A 27,998-nucleotide genomic window follows, 5' to 3' on the forward strand; every position below is an offset into this window, starting at 1 on the left:
CTAGTCTTACACTGCTAAATTAGGGACAGCTAGCACAGATAGCCCTCGAGTAGCTTTGTGCGAAATTCCAAAACAAACACACAAACATAAGTCCACATTTAAGAAATCATTTTTTTCTCTCGAAAACACTTAAGGCCTTTGTATTTTGGAAGAAACAAAAATTGTATCATAGAGTGTCGTTTACTTCAAGGGAAATTATGCATTTGGTATAGGTATTTTCAAAGATAGAATTTTTATTAACAAAACTCTTGTTTTTAATGTTTGAGGATTTTATGAAGGTGTTAATCATTTTCGACTGCGTTTTACTCTTGCAGAGGAAATAAAGAGCGTTAGGAATTTTCAATATATTTTTACCAACTTCGTCAAATATTAAATTTTGGGATTATATTATAATGCCCATACGGGTGAAAGAGTGAGAATGTATAGTGGTACGGAGATTTGAACTCCCATCCTGCAGATTGCAAATCAAATTCCCTGACTACCTAGCGATTCTAGGCCCTACCTCTGTTTCTGTTCGTTAATTTTCACTCATATTTTAAAACAAATTACTCAGTGCAAAACATTTAACTCTCTTGAAGTTGGAGCTGGTTGTTGTTGTTGTTTTGAATTAAGCACAGAGCTACACAATAGGCTATCTGTGCTCTGCCGACCACGGGTATCGAAACCCGGTTTTTAGCGTTGTAAGTCCCCAGACATACCGCTGAGCAGGAGGTGGTTGTAATAAATTATTTACATTTAAATAGTTAATGAACAATTTCAATTTTATATTGCCACAGTTTTTATAACAAATTTATATTACGCATTAATAGAAAAAAAAAAACTATTTCTTCTTGTTAAGAATCAAGAAAGAATGTCGTGATTAAATGTTCCATAATATTAAGTCCAGTTTTATAATAGAATTATTCATACATTAATCTGTCATTTCCTTGAAATAAACTTCTGGATATGGTATTACGTTAAAAATAAAACCAATGGCAATCTAGGACGAGTTCATCATCAGTTTATTAGCGTTTCCCTTATATGGTAATTGAGCCAGATCACCCGTGAAATCAGTAAATTTTCACTGATATGGTCATGTTTTTAAAATTGTCTGTATCTGTATTATTAAGTTCTTAATAAAGTGATTTACGTCCAGTTGCTGATACAAAATAAATTCTAATTTCCTTCATTCACAAAAACAAAATATGTTTAACATTTAATAAAAATATTTATCAGGTTTTGAGACTTGGTACCACTCCTAGTTTTCGTCAGAATTAAGATTTACACATGCGTGAGTAAGATATTAGCTGTCAATTTCCTGGTTAATACAATTCGTACCAACAGAAACTAAAGTTAGTACAGAAGGATAGACTATTGGTGGTTGTAAAGGTAACTACGATGTGTAATTTTTTCTTTACTTTTATTGTAGAAATGGCTAGGCTAAAGTGGTTTTCAAATATCAAGTTATCAGGTGCATTAATTAGATATATCATTTTATTAACTTTTTTAAAATGTGTGGTATCTTTAATGAATTATGGGCGGGTGTGGTTAGCATAGTGTATGTTAGTATAATGGTTAGTGCGCATGCTCAGTTTGAAAATCTTTTGAGTTTTCGATTCGCGAGTTATTTGAACAAAAATGTTCCCCTTTCTGCTATCAGATTAAGAGTGATTATCAATTTTTTTCTGTACGGTGAGACAAGAGTTGGCAGTGAATGCTGCTTACTCTGCTTACTGTCACTTAAAAATTAATAAATTAGTGATGATTATCAAAGGCTATGCACAGATAGTTTTTAAAGGAAATTCTGAAATAACTTTTTCTTGACTGTTTTTTAGCTCTGTGCCAATATTTCTTCTTCTGTGAAAATTATTTAAGTATTCTGTTCAGGTATTATTTTAAATTTTGATTGCGTTTTCAGTAATTTGATTGTTTTTTGGTTTGTTTGTTTTTTTCAGTTTGTTTGAGTACTTTGACTTTGAAGTATGATATCTGACGGACAGCTTGTGGGGGATGGATCGTGGAATCTACATGTCCATATTACTGATCTGCAAGTGGAACGAATCCTTCGAGTTAAAGGAGACCTTCATATAGGCGTAATAATGTTAAACCTAGTGGAAGACCTTGGTGAGTTTAATGAACTAATAACTAAAGCATTAGTAATGCATTTTTCCATGGATAAAATATAGTAATAAGACGTTATGTGGCCCTTCATGTTATTCTAAAGTGACAGTCTACGTTACTGCTAATACCATTTCAATATTACTTATCGTAGAGGAATGAGATGATTGTTATTTGTAATTTACACTATAATAAATAATTATTAATACAAGTAGTACTGAATAATTTGTTTTAAGTATCATCTATATCTTGAAGAAAGGCTGGCTTTAAATTGCTATAGTACAGAGTAAGAGTTTCTAATTTTGTTAAAACAGTGAAATTTAAGTAATCCTAGAGGTAATGACATCAAGCTCATTTGAGGACTGCTAGTTTTGTAAGTACATGGTTTTTTGTTATCATATATTTTTTGTGATTTAGATGTTACTTTGGACTGGTCAGATCATGCACTCTGGTGGCCAGCAAAGAACAAGTGGTTACTGCGAACAAAGTCCACCCTTGACCAGTGTGGAGTGCAGGCAGATGCTTTATTACATTTCTCTCCAATGCACAAAGTGTTAAGGATACAGTTGCCTGACCTACGATTTCTGGACTGCAAAGTTGATTTTTCGGTGAAGATCTTCTCTGCTGTTGTGAAGTTATGCAGAGAGCTAGGTAAGTTGAATTAAAGTTGTTTTAATTATTTGAATAATAAATTATAAATTCAAATCTAAGGTTGTTGACTATATTAATAATGTTATAAGTTATGCGTGTCTCACTTAAGATCAGAAGGAATCTTATGGGTTGTAAACTGTTTTAAAGTCTTGCTTTTGAACATGCAATTAGAACAAGTTGCTTAGAAACCTAACTTGTTTTTTTAGTACAAATGATCAAACTGTATTGAAAGTGTAAATAAATCTAAGTCTTCTACTACAATATTTAATATATTTACACACATACATGTGTTTATATATATAATACTTAGTATATTGTTGAGAAGAAACAGGTCATTGTTATTAAAAATACAATATTATAAACACAGGAATGTAGTAAAATCATGGTTCTTTAGTAACTATTGAAAAAAAAGGTTTTAATTTATTAAGAGCAAGAACTGGTGCAGTTTAAAAATGTCCTTTGCTTCTAGAAGCTTCACACTTTCAGGTGAGAGTAGTTTTGGTTCTTGTAGCTCTCTTAGATTTCTAGCATCTCGGAATAAACTGCGTGTTAGACCAGATGCACCATGTATCTTGTTACAAGATGTACAGTAGTACTGTCTCACAATATTAGGCAATATGTAAGTAAATCATCATTCAAGAAAACTGATAACCATTTGGAAGGTAGCCATGTGTACTGCTTAACAGAAGAAAGGTTTGTATTCTAAAAGTGATCTGTTAATAGGTTTGCTCAATCATAATTAAGGCAGGCAACAAAGATGTAGAATTTAAATGTGAAAGTCATTAATAATTTAGATTAAAATTAAAATATTGTATTGATGTGATAGTAACGATTCTTAAATTGTGAAAATATTTTGATTTGTTTCACTTTTAATTAAATCTTCAGTTATTTCTTTTTTAAGTACTACATATGTTGTTCCCCTTCTTAACCAGTAACTAAAAATACAACTTTATCTCAATTGTTAGAAACAATGTTTCTAGTTTTTGTAAAAGAATAAAACATCTCTAATCAGGTCTTGCCATAAAATGTACTTTTTAACCACTTTTAGTGATAGAATAATTTAATATTTTTGATTATCAGTTTTAAACGTTATTATATATGTATTTTCTCTTTTTCTCAACTGTGGACTGATTTTAAGATGTAATTTTAAAAAAATATATGTAGATCTATGATGTAACTGAAACAAGACTAGTGATATCATTGTTCTTTCATGTTAGAAGATAACTGATATTCAGAATAGGAAGAGTAATAAATTTGGAATTGTGAAAATTTGGAAGGTTTTGATAAATATATATTTCAAGAACTTGTATATATTTTTAGGCATAAGATGCCCAGAAGAATTGTCTTTTCTTCGTCCACTTGGTCCAGAACACTTGAAAAGAAACTATCGATACATTGAGTGCAGTCCAAAGCAAAGGAGCAAAGAACAAGGGTCTTCACTGGAAAGTTCAAGCTTAAGTTCAAGCACGTCTGGTAAAGCAGAACTAGATCCTGAAGTTTTGGGAATGCCCGGAAGTGGTGTAAGTGTACATGTATAGTTCATATTCAAGAGAAGATTCCACATTTTATCAATTTTGCTCTCATCTTTAGTTTGAGGTAACAACAATTTTTTGGCAATAATTATTTCTTTCTCAATCTTTTCTTTTCACTGAAACTTGAATTTCAATGAAAAAAAGATAAAGCAGAAGCATAATCTGTTCTGTGATTCACTACTGCCACTGAACAGACTTGTTTTGCTAACTTTCAGTCTCTATGGGGTCTTTCTTTGTTTCATTCTTTTAAACATTACTGATGAGTTTTAACTTTGACAAAACTAGTTCTTTTGCAGCAGGAATAGTGAACCAAAGATAAAATTAAACCTCTACTTTGTCCTTTCTTCATTGAAGTTCATGTTTTGGTGAGTAAAGAAAATTAGAAAATGAATGACCAGTTAGTTTATTGGATAATAAAATAATAATTAATTGTGTTCTTATCTCAAAAGTATTTTAAACTGTTAATAGAGAATTTAAAGACCTTATTTCAAAATTAAACAATAAGCATTGTTATAACTTCTGTTTTTATAATGCAGACTTTCAATTTGTAGTCTTCATTTAATATACCCAGAAATATATCTACAAGTTTGTGTATTTGTGTACAAAACTTAATATTACTAAGACGTGATGCTATTACTTTGTTTCCTTTCTTCTGTTTGTGTTTTGCATATTGTTTCTCAACGTCTTACAAAATGTCTGGAATATTTTTGATAAACGTTGTTCTTTTTATTTTAAATATCTTAATAAAGTGTGACTCGATAATGTCTTTTTTTTTTACAACGTAAATAAAATATAGCTACCTTTTAATCACTAGATGTCATTTTAACGACAGACTCAAACTAATAATTATACTGTTTTGTTTTAAAGAAAGTCTGTTAATAAAGTCAAAAGTTTAAAATTATTTAAGCAAATGTATTTTTCATTTAATTACTAATTAACTGTACAGTCAATCAGTATGTAACTCAGTTTTTCACATAAAATAAATAGTACTTTATCACTGTGTATTTGATATTATTTTGCTGCAGTATTAATTAGATTAATAAATGTTACCAAAACAACAGTATAGAATTAATGTAAAGTTGATGGTACTTTCTTTGCAGCCTGTATGGAACAACTCTGGAAATTCCTCCAGTAATGGAACATTCAATGGGTCATATATTGGTACCCATAGTTCTTTGGGTGAGGAAAGTTTTTTGAGTCAGGACTTTCCTCTTGCTCAAAGTCCCAAAACTCCAACAGAGAAAGCCAGACAAGGCCTTCTTTATCCAAAGTCTCTTATTGAAAAAGGAAGGTTAAATGTAAGGTAAAAGAACTTGACCCTACTTTTAATTAAAAGATGATTATATGAAACTTGTGTAAATATTTTTTTCATATTTAATGATGCTGAACAATAGTTTATTTCTGGAGATTTAACAATAAATACTATGTTTTAACTTTTACCAACTCTTTTAATTTATATGTATGTTTGTTTGAGTGAAGCGTGATATACACAGTATTTTAAGGTAAGTTTAATCAGTGTAGCTTTGTAATTTATTTGTCAGATTGTTTCTGCCCAGTGGAGAATGGTACCACAGACGTACTTGACAAAACCCTACCTATATTTGTTGGTACCACTGATTTGATACAAAGTACAGTAGTGGCCAAAAAAAAACTTGTTCTGTTTTGCTTCAAGTTAAAATATTTTAGCCAAAAAAAACTTTTCTTTTTCTTTCTCAGTTGGTTGGACTCCTCTCTCTCATTGATGGAACAAAATGTCAGAGAGTTTGATCTGCTGTTGTTAAAGTATAAACTGTTTCACTTTTATGATCTTAATCCCAAAGTAAGTTTTTTTAATTCAAATTATTTAAAATATTAAATTGGGAAGTTTACTTGTACATCTGTATTTTATAAAGTAATAATGGAAGAGCTTATAGTACAATATTTATCTAAAATAAAAGTTACTAAACATTACAATAAACTGAGATAAATACTGGTCTTCAGGTCTTTAAAGCTAGACCATCAATAAAACTTTCTTTGAGGTTTCTTTGGACTGTTAAAAAAAATAAAGAAAACTAAATACTTACAGTAAGAATGTGATGACTTTATATCAGTTGCTATGGTTAATTTTATGTTTTAATCACCAAAATGTAATTAAACTATTCATTACTTACTTTATGCTTATTACCAATTAGTTTGTATTCTGCATTTTGACAGCTGTTACTTTTATCTTTAGGTAAGTCCTGAAACAGACTGTTCTGTAAGAAGTTAAGGGTCGGGATTAAATCCTGTCTCTTTGCTAGAGTAGCTAGGGTGTAGTATTCATTTGTCCAGTGTCTCCTGCATCAACCCTTTTGGCAGTGAATAACAATTTTTAATGTTTGGCATGGTGCTGAATATATATGTTTGATACTTCAACTAATTACGGTATCAGTACTAAAAGCATGATATCTCGGCAATAACTCAACTAAAGTCCCTGAAATGTTCAGTGGTTGTACCCAATACTATATATGTTAAATTCAATACATAAGAATAACATGAATAAAGGAAGGTCACCTGCTGCACTGAGCCTTCAAGTTGACTGTGGTTGCCAACTGTGCCGAAAGGGTTAAGATGCAAGTCAAATAACCATTTTGAATTGTTTTACTGATGTCTATATTAGGTTTACCATGTTATCAGTAAAAACTTACTATGCACTTCTACAGAAACTTGACTTTACGAACCAGTCAACCAACATAAAGACTATGACTACAAAATGTCTCTTTAAAGAACCAGAAGTACTTTTTGTAGTCATATATTGATTTTATATGGTTTAGGCATATTATAGTGTTTGTTTTTAGATCAGTGTTCTTTTTGTTATCTATTTCTGGTTTCTAGTATGATGCTGTGAGAATCAACCAGATATATGAGCAAGCCAGATGGTCCATTTTAACAGAAGAAATAGACTGCACTGATGAAGAAATGATGTTATTTGCAGCATTACAGGTATGCAGATTTTAGATCTTTCTGGAAAGTATGTTTTGGTCACAAGAGCAGCATACATTTGTTATTCAAATATTACCTTCAGTTAGTTAACTTACGTTACTAACATAAACTGTGTAGTTTAGTACATGTACTGTAGAATAATATTTCTTAATCTTATCAATATCAACAAGTGGCTCATTAAACTACAGTGAATAGCCAGTATAATTTAAATATATATGTTGTCTTTTTTGTTTGTTTATTGTTCTGAAATACTATGGATCAGTGGTACTTCACTGTCTGGTGGGTGACAAACACTACTGTTAACTGTGTTAACAGTGTATTAGTACTGTACAATCTAACAAACTAAACTGTACAAACTGAAATATTTTATAATAGACTAGAAACATTGTTTAACCTTTTCTCAAAGGGCTCGGTATAATGTACACAAATTTGTCTACACACTTGTGCATGTGAAGTATGTGCATAATAATTTTTTATACAATATGCATATCTTCACAAAATCTGTTAGACTTTTAGTAAAGATTACAATATTTGGTATATAAAAAAATCAGAATTTTTAATGAAATATTTTTCCTAAAGAGTTGTTTTTGAAAATAAAGCCTGTTTCATTACAAGTTTCAGTGCAAAGTGATTTCATGCTATGATTAAAAAAAACTGTTGCTTCTTCTGAATATCTCAAATATTATTTGTGTAATCTCCAAAACCTCCTAAATACATTGCAAACATTTGTTTTCAGTAAAACTTTTATATTTTGTTATTTTCTATACTCTATGTGAGGTCTGTCACTTTGACCAACCTCGTAACCATCATAAAAGAAAGTAATGAAATAAATATAAATTATACTGTTTTCATGGTAGAATCACTACATATTATAACATGAAAATACAAATGTTTAGTTTAAATAGCTTAAGTCTTTTAACACACACACAAACATACACACACCTATATATATATATATATTATTTTTATTACATTGACCTTCCAGTTATACCTAACTTACATTGACATAATGTACATGTACTCGTCTTTTGTATCCAGTAATATAAAACTGACCTTTAGTCTTCCCTGTCTTGGCTGTGTTTTAGTGGACTAGTATTTTGTAATACAATCACGTTTCAATTATTATATATGTATATAGATTATTACTATTTACAAATAAATTAAACGTATTTCTATTAAAATATAGAACAATAAATCAAGAAGTAAAGCAAACAATTATTTCTTCTCACTACAACCTGTTTAGTCGGTTCATGCTGGACATAGGTTGCTAAGCCTTTTACAATTTCACACGCATAGGATATCAAACAAAAAAATTTTTTTTAATATCTACAGTTGAATAACCAAAAAATTATAAATAACTCCATTGATACCATCAAATTACACTAAAATTTATTAAGCGTAGTAACTAAGCTTTATTTAATTTTAAGAAGTAAAACATTTTGAGCAGACTAAAGACACACCATGCCTTACCTCCTTGAAATTTTGGATAGAGAGAACATGGTAGCCTTTTCCAAGATCAAAATGGCTGAGAAAACAACTCTTGGGACATTTTAAGCACTTGATTGGTTACTCACATGTTATATTTTGAAGTAAATGCATTTAAGGGACCATTTCAAAAATGGGAAGAGGTGAATGGGACCATTGTTTGATTCAGTATATGAGCCATATCTCAGCAAAATACAAAATGTATATGAAGTTCTTACTTTATATTCTAGCTTGTAAACATTAGTAATTTGGCTTTTTGATTTGTACAAAATTATAGACTTTAGTATTTTGACATAAATATCTAATTTCAAATAGTGCTGTATTTAACATATTGTGCAAATCACTAAAATCCATATTTAAATGTGTTCTTTTAATATTTACTTGTAAATTAAGAAATTAATTTGTGTGTAATATTAAAATTTGAATTATAATCTACAGGTCAATAAGTTATAGCATCTATACTTGTCATGTGATAACATAACAACCTGAAAGATAAAAGTTGTGATGACCAATTCTATTAATATTGGTTCTACTTTAATAGTAGGGCAAGATAATATAAATTATCATATGACATATCTAGGTAGCAATGTTGCATATGAGTAATTTATTATTATGTTAGCATATTTATTTATATATACTTACATGAATAATGCTGTAATTTTGTCCTTATATAAAACCTATCTTATAGAAGTGTTGAAGCACATTGCAAAATGTATAAATGTGTTACATTTAATTGAAAATTGTATTTATTTGTGTGTGTGTGTGTGTGTGTGTGTGTGTGTGTGTGTATATATTGCTTTTCCTTTATAGTTACAAGTTAATATGGAAGCTAAAATTCCCCAACCTGAACTCCTGAAAGGTGAAGATGATGTTGATGCTGCCTTGAATAACCTTCAGGTATCGTTAGAGGGTTCGGCAATCAGTGAAACTAATGGTAACCTAACGAGCATCCCAGAGATTTCAGATTATCTCAAATTTATGAAGTAAGTGCTTTGCAACCCCACACTGTAAGCTTAATTATGTTTATGTCTTAAGGAAAAAGCTCTATCATACAAAGCAGGTGATTGTACTTAAAGATGCAGATATAGCACATTGTAAGATGATCTGTTAATTTGTGGTCTTTGGTGTGCATTGATATATTTGATGGCTAAAAATACATTTTATGAGTTTAAAAAGTTAAAAACTTGTTTCATGTAAGATATATGATATTTATCCTGATTTAAAAGTAGTATAATGATAGAGTAAGTATAATTTGTGTTAGATTATTTGAAAGTAGAGTCCTATTAAAAGCATATTTTCTTGCAAAAAAAAAGCCCAACATATTATTTGATTTACTACTTGTAAATGAATTATCTTGATTTAAGAAAATGCCACTCCTCCTCGGGAATGCTGGACAAGTGCAAAGTGAAAGAATAAGACTAGATTTTATCCATTAATAAAGAAAAATCTGTACAATATATCACTGTTTTAATTACTTAATTAATTTACACCATAAAGTATAATAATCATGGAGTTTATTTACACGTGTGTGCATGCAATATAGTTGAATAATGTTTCTTCCCTGAAATTTTTGTATTTAAATTTCTCTTTAAAATTGGAAAAAACTTTAAATTTTATATGAAGTGAAAAACAAACACCAACTGTATGAACTGTAATAAAATGTTTTATATAAAATTTTTAAAACCAATGTTTACAATCTGAACATTCTGGATAGTATCTGTCTCCTTCCTGCTAAATGATATTCTAGGTCTGCTCTCATTAGATGGTATCCTTAAGAAGTGTTGGCTATAAGTATAAATGTACAAAAATAAACAATTTATATATATATACAATAAAAATGATAAATTAATGCAGACATTTAATTGGCTTTGTTCCAGTTTTGACTTGAAGTGAGCCTTTAGATCTCTTGGCCATCTTCTTTGTCTACTTACACCCATTTCTTCTGAGTTACTGTTTGAAAATATTTATCATAAAATTGTTTTGCTCAGGATTTGTAAAATGTATAGATAGCCTGTACCACTGTTTTACACAGTACTGATTTTTTCTGTAGAATATGTTTTATTATTAAAATAGCAATATCAAATTAGTTTGATCTGTTGTTTTATACAAGTATTTTAAAAATGTGATTTTTGGAATGTTAATTTTTAACTGCTGTGTGTATTATGATACAAAATATAGATATTGTAGAGAAAGTGTTACAGTATTTCTAGTTTTTGCTTTTGGATGTGGATACTTTAAAGTTGCAGTGTTAGTGAATGCAGGTTGATGTAACAGACTTTTTCACAAAAAAAAGATGATTAATTTTGATGCCAGTCTGTTTCTGTAACAGAACTCTTGTACTTAATGTTTCCTGTTTCTCAGTAAATAAACATTCCTTTGTTTAGGTCGAAACGTTTTACTTTAAAGGGCTTCAAGCAGTACTTCTTCTCTTTCAAAGACACTAAGCTAGCTGTGTACAAAAACCATGAAGAAAATCGTGATGAACCCTCTTTGGTCATTGAGCTCAAAGGTATGGCCATTTTAAAATATGCAGCTACAATTGTTTGGTTACAGTTATATGGAATAGGTTTTTTTTTAATGTTAATATTGTTATATATTTTATGGTTGCAGATTATTTGTTCTGAGATAAAAGATAAATAAATTGCTTGAAACTAAGATTTTTGTTTAGTAAAATAAAGTAACATGTACGATTAACCCTCTTGCAGGTTAAAAGATGTCACAATGTTTTAGAGAGATATTTTCAAAATTTAATTAAACAACTATTATGATCATTGGATGTTGGTAGAATTGGCATTAATTAATACAGTTTATAATACAGATTTTAATATTAGTTATGTTTTAATTTCTTAATTTGAAAGAAAATAAAAAGAAATCCTAGATATATTTTTTGTTAGTCACATGGCATTTCTTATTGCTGTGTGTGTGTGTGTGTGTATATATTCACCTACTATACAATAATTATAGTGGTTAACAAATTACAAACTCAAATTTCAAATGTTTCCAAACTAGAATATGAAAAAGGAACCTCTCATGTTTTTTTATTTGCTGAGCTGTTTATATTTTACAAATCCATGAGGGTAGCTTCACTCACGATTCAGTTTTCTTGCAACTTCTGTTTTACTTACATTTTTATAGTTAACAGAAAAAGCATATTGAAAACTATGTACATCTGATATGTATTTCAGAAAAACCCAAAATTTAAACCTATAAAAAATTGTCTTTTTCCATCTACTTGAAAGAAGAAATGAGTTATACCAAGTATGATGGGTAATTACAAATAATTTTGTAATATTGTAAGTGCTAAACATCATTGTTTTTATATATACTTTTTATGTATTGTTCTACATTTTCAGAAAAATAACAAATTAGTCATTTATGAAGTAATATTCAATAACATACGCATTTTCATGAAAACCTACACACTCTGTGCACTTATACTACTAAATTCCAAAGACCCTAGGATGATAACTAAGATCTAAATAGTTACCAAACTTAATGGATCAGCCTGGAATTTGTACAGATGTGTCATAAACATTTTCTCACACTTTAGATACTTTAGACAAATCCTGTTACAAACACTTCCTATAAACAAACTGAATTCTTTCTTACTGTGTTCTTGCAGCTGGTGTTATGATAAATTCTGTGGGAAAGTAGTAGTTGTGTTGCATGGGATTGTTTTTATCAATGGTGTCTCATAATTATTGTAATGACAGGGTAGTAGTTGTGTTGCATGGGCTTGTTTTTATCAATGGTGTCTCATAATTATCGTAATGACAGGGTAGTAGTTGTGTTGCATGGGCTTGTTTTTATCAATGGTGTCTCATAATTAGTGTAATGACAGGGTAGTAGTTGTGTTGCATGGGCTTGTTTTTATCAATGGTGTCTCATAATTAGTGTAATGACAGGGTAGTAGTTGTGTTGCATGGGCTTGTTTTTATCAATGGTGTCTCATAATTAGTGTAATGACAGGGTAGTAGTTGTGTTGCATGGGCTTGTTTTTATCAATGGTGTCTCATAATTAGTGTAATGACAGGGTAGTAGTTGTGTTTCATGGGCTTGTTTTTATCAGTGGTGTCTCATAATTATCGTAATGACAGGGTAGTAGTTGTGTTACATGGGCTTGTTTTTATCAGTGGTGTCTCATAATTATTGTAATGACAGGGTAGTAGTTGTGTTGCATTGGCTTGTTTTTATCAATGGTGTCTCATAATTAGTGTAATGACAGGGTAGTAGTTGTGTTGCATGGGCTTGTTTTTATCAGTGGTGTCTCATAATTATCGTAATGACAGGGTAGTAGTTGTGTTGCATGGGCTTGTTTTTATCAGTGGTGTCTCATAATTATCGTAATGACAGGGTAGTAGTTGTGTTGCATGGGCTTGTTTTTATCAGTGGTGTCTCATAATTATTGTAATGACAGGGTAGTAGTTGTGTTGCATTGGCTTGTTTTTATCAATGGTGTCTCATAATTAGTGTAATGACAGGGTAGTAGTTGTGTTGCATGGGCTTGTTTTTATCAGTGGTGTCTCATAATTATCGTGAATGACAGGGTAGTAGTTGTGTTGCATGGGCTTGTTTTTTATCAGTGGTGTCTCATAATTATCGTGAATGACAGGGTAGTAGTTGTGTTGCATGGGCTTGTTTTTATCAGTGGTGTCTCATAATTATCGTAATGACAGGGTAGTAGTTTGTGTTTCATGGGCTTGTTTTATCAGTGGTGTCTCATAACATTGTAATGACAGGGTAGTAGTTGTGTTGCATTGGCTTGTTTTTATCAATGGTGTCTCATAATTAGTGTAATGACAGGGTAGTAGTTGTGTTGCATGGGCTTGTTTTTATCAGTGGTGTCTCATAATTATCGTAATGACAGGGTAGTAGTTGTGTTGCATGGGCTTGTTTTTATCAGTGGTGTCTCATAATTATCATAATGACAGGGTAGTAGTTGTGTTTCATGGGCTTGTTTTTATCAGTGGTGTCTCATAATTATCGTAATGACAGGGTAGTAGTTGTGTTGCATGGGCTTGTTTTTATCAGTGGTGTCTCATAATTATCGTAATGACAGGGTAGTAGTTGTGTTTCATGGGCTTGTTTTTATCAGTGGTGTCTCATAATTAGTGTAATGACAGGGTAGTAGTTGTGTTTCATGGGCTTGTTTTTATCAGTGGTGTCTCATAATTATCGTAATGACAGGGTAGTAGTTGTGTTGCATTGGCTTGTTTTTATCAGTGGTGTCTCATAATTAGTATAATGGCAGGAGTACCAATTTATTGCTTTATATTAAAGTTTCCTACTTCAGCTGCTAACAGTAAAATAAACAGGAAATAGATGAAAGTATAAACTATCGAGAGAAGTACTTTAGAACTTTGATGTTAATACTAAAAAGGACAGAACAGTACCACTCACTTTATTTTCCAGTTTTCAACCTTTAAAGTTTTATATTGGTTACAGTTAGAGTAAAGAAAATTATTGTTAAACTTAAATTTTTAATAGCTTTTAGAGATTATTCAAATGAAACTTCTATAAGAAAAAATCATAACATGAAATTCACTTCACTTGGAGCAATCAACATGCTGACTTTTTATTATATTCATGAATGAAGTTTTAGTAAAAATAGTTCATTAAAAATTCAGATATTTTGTCTACAGACTCTTTTATGTGTACGAAAAGCTTGAAAAATTTTGTGGAGATACACAAAACATGTTATTAAAAGTTATATTGTGGAAACTCTGGTCACTTTGGGGTTACATGTTTGGACAGTAGTGAAAGGTTTAACTTAGATACAGAACAAATTTTTGGTGATATTGATGTAAAACAATTCATTTCTTGTAGAAATGACCATTTTCTTGGTACTAGTTACTACCTAGCTGTTTAAAGCATTATTCTTTGATTGTAAATGAAAGTTTGTTTTCACAGGATCTGAAGTTTCACCTGATGTCAGCCTTGCTCAAGACAAGTATGGAATAAAGCTACAAGTGCCAAGTGACAAAGGAATGACAGAGTATTGGATGAGATGTGACTCTGTAGGTCCAGGTTAAATAAATTCAGTAGTATATTTTACCAGAAGTACTATTTGGTGTTTGTTTTAAAACCTTCAATAATATAACTATTTTTATACTCGTATTCAAAACAAGAATAGGGAAATTGGGGGAGTACAAGTAAAATAAGTAAATGTGAAAAGTAAGTGACCAACTTACAAGACATGACCCTCTATTCTTTGACTCTTTTTTCTAACTACCAGATTCATTTTATAAAATCTTTTTATAGTGAGTCAGTCTCAATGACGATTATTAAAATTTATTCATGGGATTATGTGCTTTGTAGGTGTAAATCTCCCACTCTGATACCTTACTGGTCTGAGAGAAAAAGCTAATAAAAGTTACTCATTGTATTTGAAAATTTTACTCCATAGTTTTGTAGTTCTCAAATAACTGTTTTCCATAAAGAAGCAGTCAGTGAAATTCTTGATGCATTTTGCTAAGTGCTTGGTTTATGTTGAAGAAAATTGCATATTTCTAATTTTCTTTAAAATGTACATGTTTAGGGACAAACTTTATTATAGAGATGAATAAATTATAACAGAGATAACACGTTTATCAGTTCATTGAAGTTGCTTCACAGAACTTTCTAATTATGATCAGTTAGTTTCAGGTAGCAGCAAACATTATTTTTCCTGTCTCTCTGATAACTATGGAAAACAAAAAAAGTAATTTCAAACTCAAAAAAACGTTCAGCTAATTTATTTGATACATTCAACAGCAGTATGAATTTATATGCCATGCAAAGACTGTTTAGAATTAATGATTTTTAAGTATTAAATTTGTAAACGAAATTACACATCTGAAATTCTGTTATATATGGAATATTTTTGTTTGTTGTTGTATTTACCACAAATCTTTTGTTTGTTACATAAAGTCCTTATCCAAGTAATAAGATGTTCAAAATGTAGTTAATATAGGCTTAAGAATATCTTGGGTTAACCCTCAGGAGGAACAGTATGCTAAATGGATGGCTGCCTGTCGACTGGCTTCAAAAGGGAAGACTATGGCTGACAGTTCTTATGACCAGGAAGTGAAACATATTTTAGAATTCTTGAGAATGCAACGACCAGCAGGTAGTCCAGTAATTAACCCCTCACAAGTGGATATTAACCCTGAAGACTACATAGCTCCCAGGTTTATTAGGAAATGGAAAGACAGACAGGTGTGTTATTATCCGTATTTTACGTAGAGGAGTGAACAGCGTTTCGACCTTCTTCGGTCATTGTCAGGTTCAGAAAGAATGATGACTGAAGAAGGTCGAAACGTTGTTCACTCCTCTACGTAAAATATTTTCTCAACTTAAACGAGCCATTTTTACATATATATATTTTTCTCTACAAGTAGGTTTTCTCGACATCACTTATTGTGTTATTATCCATTCTAACATTTTAGCATAATATCCGAAGAAACGCGTTTTGTTCTTTATTGTCAAATCAAGTTTAGTATAAACCTTAAAATAGTATTACTTTTTGATATAACGAGATTTACAACATTAGCAAAGTAAGAAATAAATCTGTTTGAATATTTACATGTCTATCATTTATCTACTCTTAAAATAAAAATCTTCAACATTGTTGCAGCCAAAAGTGATTGTTATATTTCTTATTCTCTCATACATAATTAACTTTTTATTTTGAATTTTATGAAAGTAAAAATTAGTGATGTCCTATTTGGATTGGATTAAACTTATGCTCTGGTATAGGCATGCAAAAACTGTAAGGTGGGTTTTGAAAGATATTAATTCTTTTATTGAAATCTGTTTGTGTCATGGAAATGGATATATTATGTAATTAAATAGAATCAATTTTAGTATACTGTGTGTTAAGTTTGTTGCCCCTTCATAGATTAAGTATGTGAACCACTATTTTATAAAAGTTTGTGTGTCAGATCACACCTGGGCCAATTGTCACTGACCTAGCATGTTACCTTAGCCTCTCTCCCACCCTTCAGAGTGCCATAAGAGAGAGAAAGAAAGAAGTTAGCATTTGATTGGATACATCATTAATATTGTGTAATTAACTTTTTCTTTAGCACAGAATTTTTCCCAGGTTTATTTTGGATTGTATGTAGATAAGGTTCACATGCATAGGAACTTGTAGTGACACAAGTCATTCTATTTATGTCAGTGTATGACTAACCATACAAATTTACTAATGCTGTATTTTTCCATATAAAATGGAGTTTAGTTGTTTGTAAATAAAATAAAGATACTGCTAAGTAAATGTGAAAGTAATTTAACACTAAAGAGTTAATACAAGTGCAATGAACTGAAAAACAAAACGAAAATTAGCACTTTTGAATAGTTCATGAGGTTTTATTCATGTTTAGTGGTTAACAGTGATGTTTTAACTTTGTACAAGTAATAATGTCAATATGTGTAAGAAGCCAGGGTTTTTAATTGCTAACAGTGATGTTTTAACTTTGTACAAGTAATAATGTCAATATGTGTAAGAAGCCAGGGTTTTTAATAGCTAACAGTGATGTTTTAACTTTGTACAAGTAATAATGTCAATATGTGTAAGAAGCCAGGGTTTTTAATAGCTAACAGTGATGTTTTAACTTTGTACAGGTAATAATGTCAATATGCATAAGAAGCCAGGGTTTTTAATAGCTAGCATTTGAAAATGTTGTTAGTTGCTAGAGTATTTCTATAGTTACCAGGAATTGTGTACTTATCAAGGTCACACAAAGGTCATAACCACTCATTTTGTTACCAGATTTGATCAAGTGATAAGTTTTGTATTAAGGTTTCTTGATGGAGCAGTGATAATTCTACTGCTTACAATGCTAAAATCCAGAGTTCAGTTCCCTATGGTGAACAGAACGTAGATAACAGGAGATGTAGCTTTGCATTAAACAGTAACAACAGCCTTGTATTATGTGTGTGTGAAAAATGTTAATAAACACTGAAGCTCAACCCCAGATAGTAGGTTAAATTCAGTTTTAATGTTTACCCAAATTTTTCTACATGGTTTGTATATATGTACTACTTATCTTAAATTCAAGGTTAGCTGAGGTTAGTCTCAAAGTTTACCTAAAGATAAATATTTTATCATTGATTGAAACTAATACTAGTTATTCAGCCAGGATCCCTTGACTTAATTTAGTGATGGGGAAAAAATTAAAAAAAATATTCCAAAACTGGACATCAGTAGTCCTGTGTTTATAACATTGAAACATAGATTATTTAACTTATCTGTTAATAATGTTGCACTACAATATATTAATGTTGAATACTGAAATAAATTTCATGATCATTTTCTCAATTAAGTATTGTGTATTTCATGAGCATTGTGCATGCTTATGTAGGACCCTGCAGCTACAGCATCCTCTTGACCATTATCATGACGACAACTTGTACCTTATGTGAACTGTGGTCTGGCAAACATATTCTAACTGAAAGGAGAAAATCAATGAGTTTTTTCCAGAATAGAGGATTGCAATATGATCTGGAGAAAACAAAATCTAAAATATATATGCAAAAACTATGACGATGACCGAAGAAAGTCGAAACGTTGTTCGCTCTTCTATGTAAAATATTTTCTCAACCCAAACGACCCGTTTTTGCATATATATTTCTCTACAAGTGGGTTTTCTCGACATCACTGAAAATCTAAAATGTTTTAGTACAACCATTGCTCAATATATAAAACAGATGCATTCTTTAAAAGTTGGTTGTATAACAAAACCTATTTTCTCAGACACTCGCTTTATATAATTAAAGATACATTTTTATAGAAATGAAATTTAACCCTAAGACATAATAAAAACACAGAAAACCTATTTTAAACGTGCATTTAATGTAAATTGTTTAATCAGCCAGGAATGATACTGGATGTATGAAAAACTTATTTTTCTAGTAAATAGATTTCACGATTTCAGTGTGACTTGTGGGATTTTCAGTCTATATACACATTTGTTATATGTATCTTTTAATATATACACATTTATATTGAGTTAGATGATTCTAAATACATCATGTTTTGGACAAAAACTAAAATATTTGCTTTAATAATTTATTAGGCTTGATTAGAATATACAAGGTAAAAAGAATTTGGGCAGTGCTGTAAAGGAAGCAAGAAGCTTCTTAGAATGGATTGGTGAATATAGATCAACAGGTTTTGAGTGAGCACTTTTAGCTGTCAGTGATCGCATGGAAAGTTTATACATCGAGAAATACAGAAAACAAACATCTATGGAAGTTAGGGTGAATGTACTAATGACTCTGAAGAAACAGTCAAGATTCATTACTTTAACATTACTGTTTATGCATTATGTGTAAATACTGAAACCCAGTTTAAGGCTTTTAAAAATAGTTGGATTGGTATATGATATATCAACTTTCTGGTGTTACAGAAAATTAGTTTGTGCAGAAGTGCAAAGATCTCTTGGTTAAAATTCAATTTTGTGAGCTCATGAAACACCAAATAATTAAAAATATAAGAACTTAGTGTTATACCACCTGATACTAACACACACTTTGCTTTGAAATTTATCATATAAAATGTATATGTAGCACTTTGCATTCTTTAGTATTCCAGTTACCTTACTTTGGCAGAAAATTTTCTCCTATTAAGTTTATCAAATCTAACCTACATTCTACCATGTCTCAAAAGAGATTAGGCAGTGTTGTCTGTATCAAACCCTCACTAAATTGTTTTGTATCTAATTGAGGACTTTTATTTCACAAAAGCATCGTTATGTATTTACATTATTCATGTTATTTTATTTTAGTTGTTTGGATTAAAAGTATATATTTCATTTATTGATGTATTTTTTATTCCATAACTTTATTTATTTTAATTGTCAGTTTATGAATCACTTAAATTATTTCTGAAAAGCAAAGAGCTGTCTAGAGAATATATGGAAACAATTGTTTTAGGAATTAAATAGGATGTCAGTTTTTTGGTTTTTTTCTTCAATTATTAGTCACGTACAACTACTTTTTTGCAAAATATAAGATCTAGTAACTTCCATAACCAGAATCCCTGATACAAGTAGCCAAAGATTTCCCACATGCAATGTTTGCCTAGGGTCTTCACTTGATCAAACTTCGTCAATACATTATCAGCAAAAATACTGCCCAGTTTTACCAATGTTTTGGAATATTTGAGCACAAGGTTGGTGGTAGTTTTGTACTACACTCATTCGAGATCTTTTTCAGTGTTGTAAACATCTTTTTGGCTGAAACCACAGTTTACATTTGTCTCTTAAGTACTATAGTAAAATATGTTTAATTTAGAAGCCGTTTCCAACGAATTTGACAGTGAATGTTATTTTTTAATTTTTTTATGATTGGAAGAAGTCTGCTCTTTTGGAAATATTAAAGAAGCAATTATTAGGTTGTTTTTTTCCAGTTTTATCCACTTAACATGTGACATTCTTAACACAGTTTTCACCTGTTCATTATCCTTGTTTCCATTTTCTTAGATTGTAAACCGAATCCTGGAAGCCCACAGCAATGTCAAAGAACTGAATCTTTCTGATGCAAAATTGAACTTTATCAAAGCTTGGCAAACCTTGCCAGAATTTGGCATTTCATTTTTTGTTGTAAAATTTGGGGATGTAAACGTGAGGTAAGTGAGGGTTGAGTACGAGCTATCTTTGATAGAACTTGAAATAATTAGCATCGTGCTGGAGATGTACAACATCCAGGTTTCTGAATTTACTTACAAATTGTTATCATTAAAGTATTTAACTTGTGAATGAAATAGTAGTTGTTTTAAAATTTTAAAAATATAATGAATTTTCTAAACGTAAGAAGTATTTGAGAAGTAATAATTCAGCTGGTTTTCTGGGTAAACAGTTCTTGATATTTGTAAATCTATTCTTTGAAAGGACCTGTTAGGAATTGCTCACAATAGATTGATGCGTATGGACCTGAACACTGGAGACCACATCAAAACCTGGCACTTTAACACAATGAAAGTATGGAATGTGAACTGGGACGTTAAAGAGGTGGAGGTTCAGTTTGAAGAGGAGACAATTGCATTCAGCTGTTTGACTGCTGATTGCAAGGTGGTGCATGAGTTTATTGGTGGTTACATCTTTTTGTCCATGAGATCTAAAGACCAGAATCAAACACTTAATGAGGAATTGTTTCATAAACTCACTGGTGGTTGGATGTAGACACGTGCAACTTCCAAGTGATAAGAACTTTTTTGTAACATTCACTGAAGAAACAGTACATCCACATTTGTGTTTTTATTGTTTTAAATCTTTGTTTGTGGATATTTAATGTGTTTTAATGCAGTATGTGTATTTGTGCCAATTATAATACACTTAAAAATCCAGATCAATTACCAGATCTTGTTTAAAAATGTTTAAGCAGAGAAACTTTTACTCAATTGAACACTTTAGATGCATTTGCTTTAGAAGTTTTTGGACAATGTTAAAATAAAAGTTCAATCCTTTTTGCTATAAAGCTACCTGCTTAGCAGCTGGGATTATACTCTTTATGTAGTCAATGTAAGACTATCAAAGCTGCTATTTAAGTAGTTTTTATTGTCTGATATAAACATTGTAATTACTTTTAAATTTAAATCTTTTCTACAATCTATATTCCAATTTTTGGACAACATTTTGAGTTACTAACACGGATCTCCGCAGATAACTCAAAACATCATCTGAAAACTTTAAAGCAAGTGCAGCCTATGACAGTTAATTGGAAGACACCCATGTTTTGTTTTTTCAATTTTTTTGTGTAACACCCACACCTGTTTTCACTTCACACAGATTTTTTATGAATATTTTTCTGAAAACTTAAAGTAATCTTATCGGGTAAGAAAAATTGTCTGCAAACAAACATGATTGGAAAACAGCCAGTGGACTTGGCTTAATCTAAATTGTCCTATGAGCTTTACTGCATCAAAGGTCATATAATAACTTTCACATTTAGAATTCATTCTTGTGTTTTATACTGATTGAAACACATAATTTTGAAAAAGTGTTTTCCTTTATTATTGCTTAAGGCCAAGCATCATGTTTACAATACTGGTGTCATAGAACAAATATATAGGTAATTTAAGAATCTCAGTTAATACTTAATTTTATACTATATAGAAATTTGTTTGTATGCAATATAAAATCCAGTCAGTATCGATAGTGAAGAAATGAGGTACACAAATTACAAAAAGGAAAAATGTATTTTATACCAGCTTTGATAAAACTAAAATTTAAACTTTCTATTGTTCATGTAATGAGAAACCAACTTGAAGTGAAATTGTATTCTTAAGTGAGCTGATATGGGTATTAAAACTTTAATTAAAATAAAGTACAGCTTAACAAAACTGTTGCAACTAGCTGATCCCAGGTACGTTTTAGGGAGGAAACTGATGCTCAAATTAAACCAGTATAAAGGAAGACCTGTCTACTAATATTAACATCTAACTGCAAAATTAAATTAAGATCTTTTTTAATTCAAATTTTATGCCCATTGATTTCAATGGTAATTGTCTATGTCAACACACCCATTAAGAAATGAAGATGTGGTAAAAGGTAAGATTGTTTTTTCTATTTAGATAAAATGTGATATGTTAATGAGAGAAAAAATTTGGAAGTTTCATATTGTTTACTAGTGAAATGAATTTTGGAAGTGTTAATATGGTCAATTTTTCTATACAGAAATTGGACTTTCATGCATAAACATTCCAATGAAGATGCTTTATGAGTTTCACAATGGTTGAAGCAGTTTACATGTGATAAGTGCCTTAAAAATTAGGAAGTTGATGTTTCTCTTCATTAAACATATTGATTGTTAATAAGCAGTTTATATCACTTTTAAAATGTTGTAATTTGTATACTGATTTTCAACTTTATGATATGTAATATTTTATGCTGTTTTATACATTATGCTTTGTTTCTGTTTCTTTCTTTAATATAATCAATTGTACATGTGCCTTTTGCAAACATGTTTAACTTAATACATATTATTCATATAGGAATTGTTACCCCTTGTCTAGTCAGGTAAAATGTTCCTATCTCCTGGTTGTTAGGAAGATGGAAATTTAATACAGTCACGAGAAAAAAGAAGGTAGTTATTTTCACTTTGATACAGTACTTAATGGGTAATTGGATTATAAATTGCAATTTGAAACCTTAATAATGTACCTCTACTTAAACTAGGTATTTATGTTTATGAAGTCATTAATAACCCTAGAAATAAGTGTAAATATTGTGTGCACTACGAAGATAAAGAATGTAGTTGCTTGCTTTAGTTTCTCTACCACATTCTGATACAGCGTCAGCTTTCATGTTGTTTTGTTTACTCTTCAAAATGTGGTAGTTAGAAACAAGTACATTTTTAATATAATTGAAATTTCTGTCAGTATGAAGGTCTTTTCAACATGTAGTTTTAAATAAATAGTTTGTTTTTGTAATTCCCAACGTTTAATAAAATCTTGTTGAGGACCCGGTGCGTCATAGTATGTGAATGAAGGTAGTGCTGCCAGTACACGTGGACAGAAGCTACTGTAGTAATACTTTCTCTCTAATAACCTGCACCGAGGTATTTAACACCATTTTCATATGTAAATTATCAATGAAACAACACTAGCATTTTTCAAATATTTCATTTTAAAACCACTACAACATAATTTACAGAGTAACACAACATGACAGCGAACTACTTGAAACTTGTGAGTTACAACTATCCGCTCCCCTACTTGTTTCGAACAAACCATTATTACTTGTTGTTATTAAAACAAAAATGATGAAAAGATAATTTATAGTTTCATGGATTACAATCTTCTAACAACCTAATTCAATCATAATATATTACAGTTTACTACCACTTTGAAGAGGCCAGTCATAGTTTTCAATTTTTTTAAAAATAATTGCCCAATGAAGAAATTACAGTACTTTTTAAATAAAAAACAGATACAAATTACTAATATTTCACTGTAACTCACCTACTTTTAATCATTTAACCACTGCAGAAAATACAACGAATCTGGCTCAATTTTTTAAAAAATATCCCTGCAATGGCAGTGTGTGTTTGCAATCCAATACTAAAATTAACTATGTAACTATTTCTGCTTTCAAATCAAAACAATACAAAACTTAGCTTAAAGATTCTTTCCTTAGAAGAAAGAATCAAAAACTTCAATGCCCAGGTTGATCCAAATCTAATTCAAGAACTTCAAAATGGACACGTACTATTTAAGTGTTTTGAATAAGATTAGTTTGGTGAATAAACTGCTACTACAAACAAAATGCCTCTAGAACAACCCCTGCAACTGTCAATTGGTACATTGTAAGCCCATATCAAAGCAATCTATAAAGTCAAAACACAGTTTATCAAGTTAGTCTAAACCTGAAGTACCACTGAATAAGTTACTTACAAAGAATTCTTTCCTCTTGAGGGATGGTTAAAGCATACAACACAATGCATTTAGAATATTGAAAGCACAGCTGCAAATGAAATATTTGTTGTCGAGCCTGACGGGTAGCATGGCCTACGTTCAGGGTCATATGAAATACTTATTAAAACCTTCAATGAATAGTATAATACAGATTAGTGAACATTTCAAATAACAATTTTTCACCCTAAATAAACAAAAATTCAGTATTGCTTACTGTCTCAAAAATTACAATTGATTTTAGAAAACATCTTTATGGAATTCTTGCAAATGTAAAAATAAAAAAATGGAAAAGTAAAGAAACCAAAAATGCAACACTAATAACATTTTGTTACTTCCTACTTTTAAGTAAGTTTCAAAACACTAACCAACTACTTTTCAGACAGGTAACACAACAACAAATTAACTTTGATCTTCTATTTACACAAGTTAACACTTTTTTCTTCATCTACTGGGAACTAGCTCTAAAACAATGGTTAAATAATAACTATCGTATGAAACCCATTTACAACTTCCATCAACAATGAAAACCATGAATGGCCCCCATAGAATATCATTACAGGAAACAAAATACTAGCAGCTAATTTGTTTTTATTTTTTGTTGCATAAATGTGAGAAAATGAAGATGTATCTTCTTAAACAAGTCCCATAGCTTCAGGCAAAGTACAAAAGTGGAGGGAATTCAACTTTACATAGGTGTGCCAAGAATTCATTGTAATTTCCTAAATTCAATAATGTAACAAATTATTTACTTAAACGTCGTTGCTTCTTACTTTACTGAGATCAAATGGAATGAAAGAAAAAATATATTTTCTCACAGCAACAAAAGCAGTTGGTTTACAACCATCAGTGAAAAGGTTTTCTCTTAATGTCTTTTCAAGCAAGTTTTCTTTTCCCAGAAGTGCTAGAAACAAAAGATTTAATATTAGAGGCAATATATATATATATGTATATATGTACACACGGTACACAGATATTTTCCCTCGAGTTGCAAACTAAACCATATTTTCAGTAACCTCATCCTAGTAAACTTTCATGCTTTACTAGAATGCATCACTGCCATCTGACAAAGATGTCAGACAAGAAATTCTTGCATTTGTTTCCCGACACATCTTTTACCCAACAGAATCCATGTTCTCTGATTTCTTGTTCACAGCTTTAGGTCATTAGCTATTTTTGAAGCTATGTTTTTAAAACCAATGGATGTTCCTGAAATCCTCTTGAATCGAACTCCGTTTAGAGAGAGCCGAGGCAACTTGCACACTTCGATCTCCCACTGAACTAGAGAATCAGAATTCGGATCACCATGCACACACAGGAGAAGGTATTTTTCTCTTTGCTCATAATCACAATTGTTTTTTTCCAAAACTTTGCGAATTTCCTGAATTATTTCATTTGGATCACGTGAAGAAGTGGTCTTCATACTCCAAGTGAACCTTAAGGAACGTGGTTTTACTTGGTCTTCATTCATGGCTCTAAAACAGTTTGATAAATCAGTTGTAAGATTTCCTAGTTTACATAATATACACAGCTTGAATCAGTTGTAAGATTTCCTAGTTTACATACTATACACAGCTTGAATCAGTTGTAAGATTTCCTAGTTTACATACTATACACAGCTTGAATCAATTGTAAGATTTCCTAGTTTACATACTATACACAGCTTGAGTCAGTTGTAAGATTTCCTAGTTTACATACTATACACAGCTTGAATCAGTTGTAAGATTTCCTAGTTTACATACTATACACAGCTTGAGTCAGTTGTAAGATAACGAATAATAATGCACTACAAGTTACCTCGGATATGTCAGCTCCAATTGATTTTTCTTTCTATGTGCCAAATATTAACAATCTTATAGTGACTTTAGACAGGGCCACTGTGGAGTAGAAGTGAACTAAATGGGCACTTAGTTGGTGATTATATGTCAAAAACAGAACTATCCTTCTTGAGAGCCCTGCTTCTACAAGTTTTCATTAATTAGAATCTATATATACACTTAGTTGGTGATTATATGTCAAAAACAGAACTATCCTTCTTGAGAGCCCTGCTTCTACAAGTTTTCATTAATTAGAATCTATATATACACTTAGTTGGTGATTATATGTCAAAAACAGAACTATCCTTCTTGAGAGCCCTGCTTCTACAAGTTTTCATTAATTAGAATCTATATATACACTTAGTTGGTGATTATATGTCAAAAACAGAACTATCCTTCTTGAGAGCCCTGCTTCTACAAGTTTTCATTAATTAGAATCTATATATACACTTAGTTGGTGATTATATGTCAAAAACCGAACTATCCTTCTTGAGAATCCTGCTTCTACAAGTTTTCATTAATTAGAATCTATTCCACCAATAAAAAAGAAAGCAAGGCCTACCAAACTGTACCAAATGTACATAAAGAAAAAAGTAAAAAAGGAACCATGATGTGTGTAGTTTGTGCTGGAAAGTCAGCTCTGTGTTAAAAATTGTTTCAAAAATATCATACATAATTCTTATCAAATTTAAATACAATTTTCTGTTGTTATAATTTTTTGCAGATTTTGTGTAAGGTGATTAACATTATTTTATCCCAAACACTGCTTGTTTGTTACAATAAATTTTTTGTGCCAAGTTAGTAATTTTCATTTTATAAGTTGAAATAATAAAATTAGTATAATTTTATTACAATCTTGCAATAAAACAAGGCACTGTATTTTGCATCAACATTCTATACCACTATATGTGATACCTTGTACTATCTTAAGTGAAGAACTGATATCCGAGATTGCCAGCCTCAAATATAAATGTTAACCCTCGAGACAGAAAATAAAATAAGATGCTTGACATTAATTAATTAATACGTTGATTTGAGTCTTCTCATATTTGGCAAGGTTGACATCTCTGCCAACTAGGAGTTAACTCGTAATTGGCTGCAAACACGCTAATACATTAAACTCTAGAACTTCCAGTTTCTGTCAAGATCAAGTGACGATGTCATCTGAAATTACCACACACCTTACAAAATAATCTTTGTGGTTGAAAAACTAACTACAGAATACAGATACTTCATATAACTTTCCACACATTTCTAAGTATAATAATAATCTAACTAAATATAGACTGCATATATTTGATCTCACTTCCATTGATTTTTAATGTAATAATGTGTCACTTCACTGTGACAAGCCACCTTGTTAGTTTAACATGAACTAGACATTTTTTCACAGAATATTTATTTGTCTAAATACTTATGCACTAAGCCACACCTATGGCCTATCTCAGACAGCATTCCCTGGGTGACAGACCAGAGGACAGGGAGCTTGTTAATAGAACATACCATCAACTCATAACACTAAATAAAGGGATACCACAGTCACTCTTATAATGAACCCAAGCTGCACAGTGCAAGGCATAATTTTATTCTGTTGTGGCAATAGATCATCAGCCAAAGAACATGAATACAGTATGCTGATCACTGGGCTAAGAACCCTGTCATATAATATGTTTGGAGCCACACTCACCTCTTACTGAACTTTGAGGAAAGTTTGCTGAAGAGAGAAGCCCTTCCACCAGTTGTACTGTAAGAGGAATCCTGGGTCTGGACGGACACAGTCCCTGGACCATTGTAAGCATAGCGTCTTTCTCGTGTCTGACCACTATGGAAAGTATTGCGGTTAACAGTGCCTCGAGGAAACGGTCTACTTGCTGTGGGTACTGGTAACACACTTCCTAATGAAGTCTCTGCCCCACTAAGGTAAAGTACAAGTGAGAATGCTCAGTTCATATTAGAGAAGTTAAAACTGAATATTACAACAAAATAAAATTTAAAATTTCTAAAAGAAATGCAACAATTTTTGTGACAATAACATTTTAACAACATCTACTTGCAACAAAA

The 27,998-nt window shown here is 30.8% G+C and overlaps 2 protein-coding genes across 16 annotated transcripts in view; one reads left to right on the plus strand and one right to left on the minus strand.

Annotated features, from left to right (window-relative positions):
* Positions 1 to 1,240: 1,240 nt before the first annotated feature.
* LOC143230227 (unc-112-related protein-like) lies at positions 1,241 to 23,170 on the plus strand. Its single transcript, XM_076463393.1, is given in 14 exon segments — positions 1,241 to 1,368; positions 1,935 to 2,103; positions 2,515 to 2,748; positions 4,069 to 4,268; positions 5,381 to 5,583; positions 5,997 to 6,099; positions 7,134 to 7,241; positions 9,537 to 9,709; positions 11,111 to 11,235; positions 14,637 to 14,743; positions 15,708 to 15,923; positions 20,192 to 20,315; positions 20,318 to 20,337; positions 20,600 to 23,170. Coding segments are annotated over 13 exon segments (2,046 nt in total). The 5' UTR covers positions 1,241 to 1,368; positions 1,935 to 1,961; the 3' UTR covers positions 20,891 to 23,170.
* A 142-nt stretch (positions 23,171 to 23,312) lies between these two features.
* Positions 23,313 to 27,998, minus strand: part of LOC143230226 (MAP/microtubule affinity-regulating kinase 3-like) — a 67,005-nt gene continuing 62,319 nt past the window's right edge. For 14 of the 15 annotated variants that reach the window (XM_076463384.1, XM_076463389.1, XM_076463386.1 and 11 more), the window contains 2 exons: positions 27,625 to 27,852; positions 23,313 to 25,595 (listed from right to left, as the gene is read on the minus strand). In XM_076463384.1, the coding sequence (XP_076319499.1) occupies positions 25,271 to 25,595; positions 27,625 to 27,852 (553 nt within the window). In that variant the 3' untranslated portion in view covers positions 23,313 to 25,270. The remainder of the gene's footprint in view (positions 25,596 to 27,624; positions 27,853 to 27,998) is intronic. The other variant, XM_076463392.1, reaches the window with a different exon arrangement.

The sequence above is a fragment of the Tachypleus tridentatus genome, chromosome 10, assembly GCF_004210375.1.
Source record: "Tachypleus tridentatus isolate NWPU-2018 chromosome 10, ASM421037v1, whole genome shotgun sequence".
Lineage (NCBI taxonomy): Eukaryota > Metazoa > Arthropoda > Merostomata > Xiphosura > Limulidae > Tachypleus > Tachypleus tridentatus.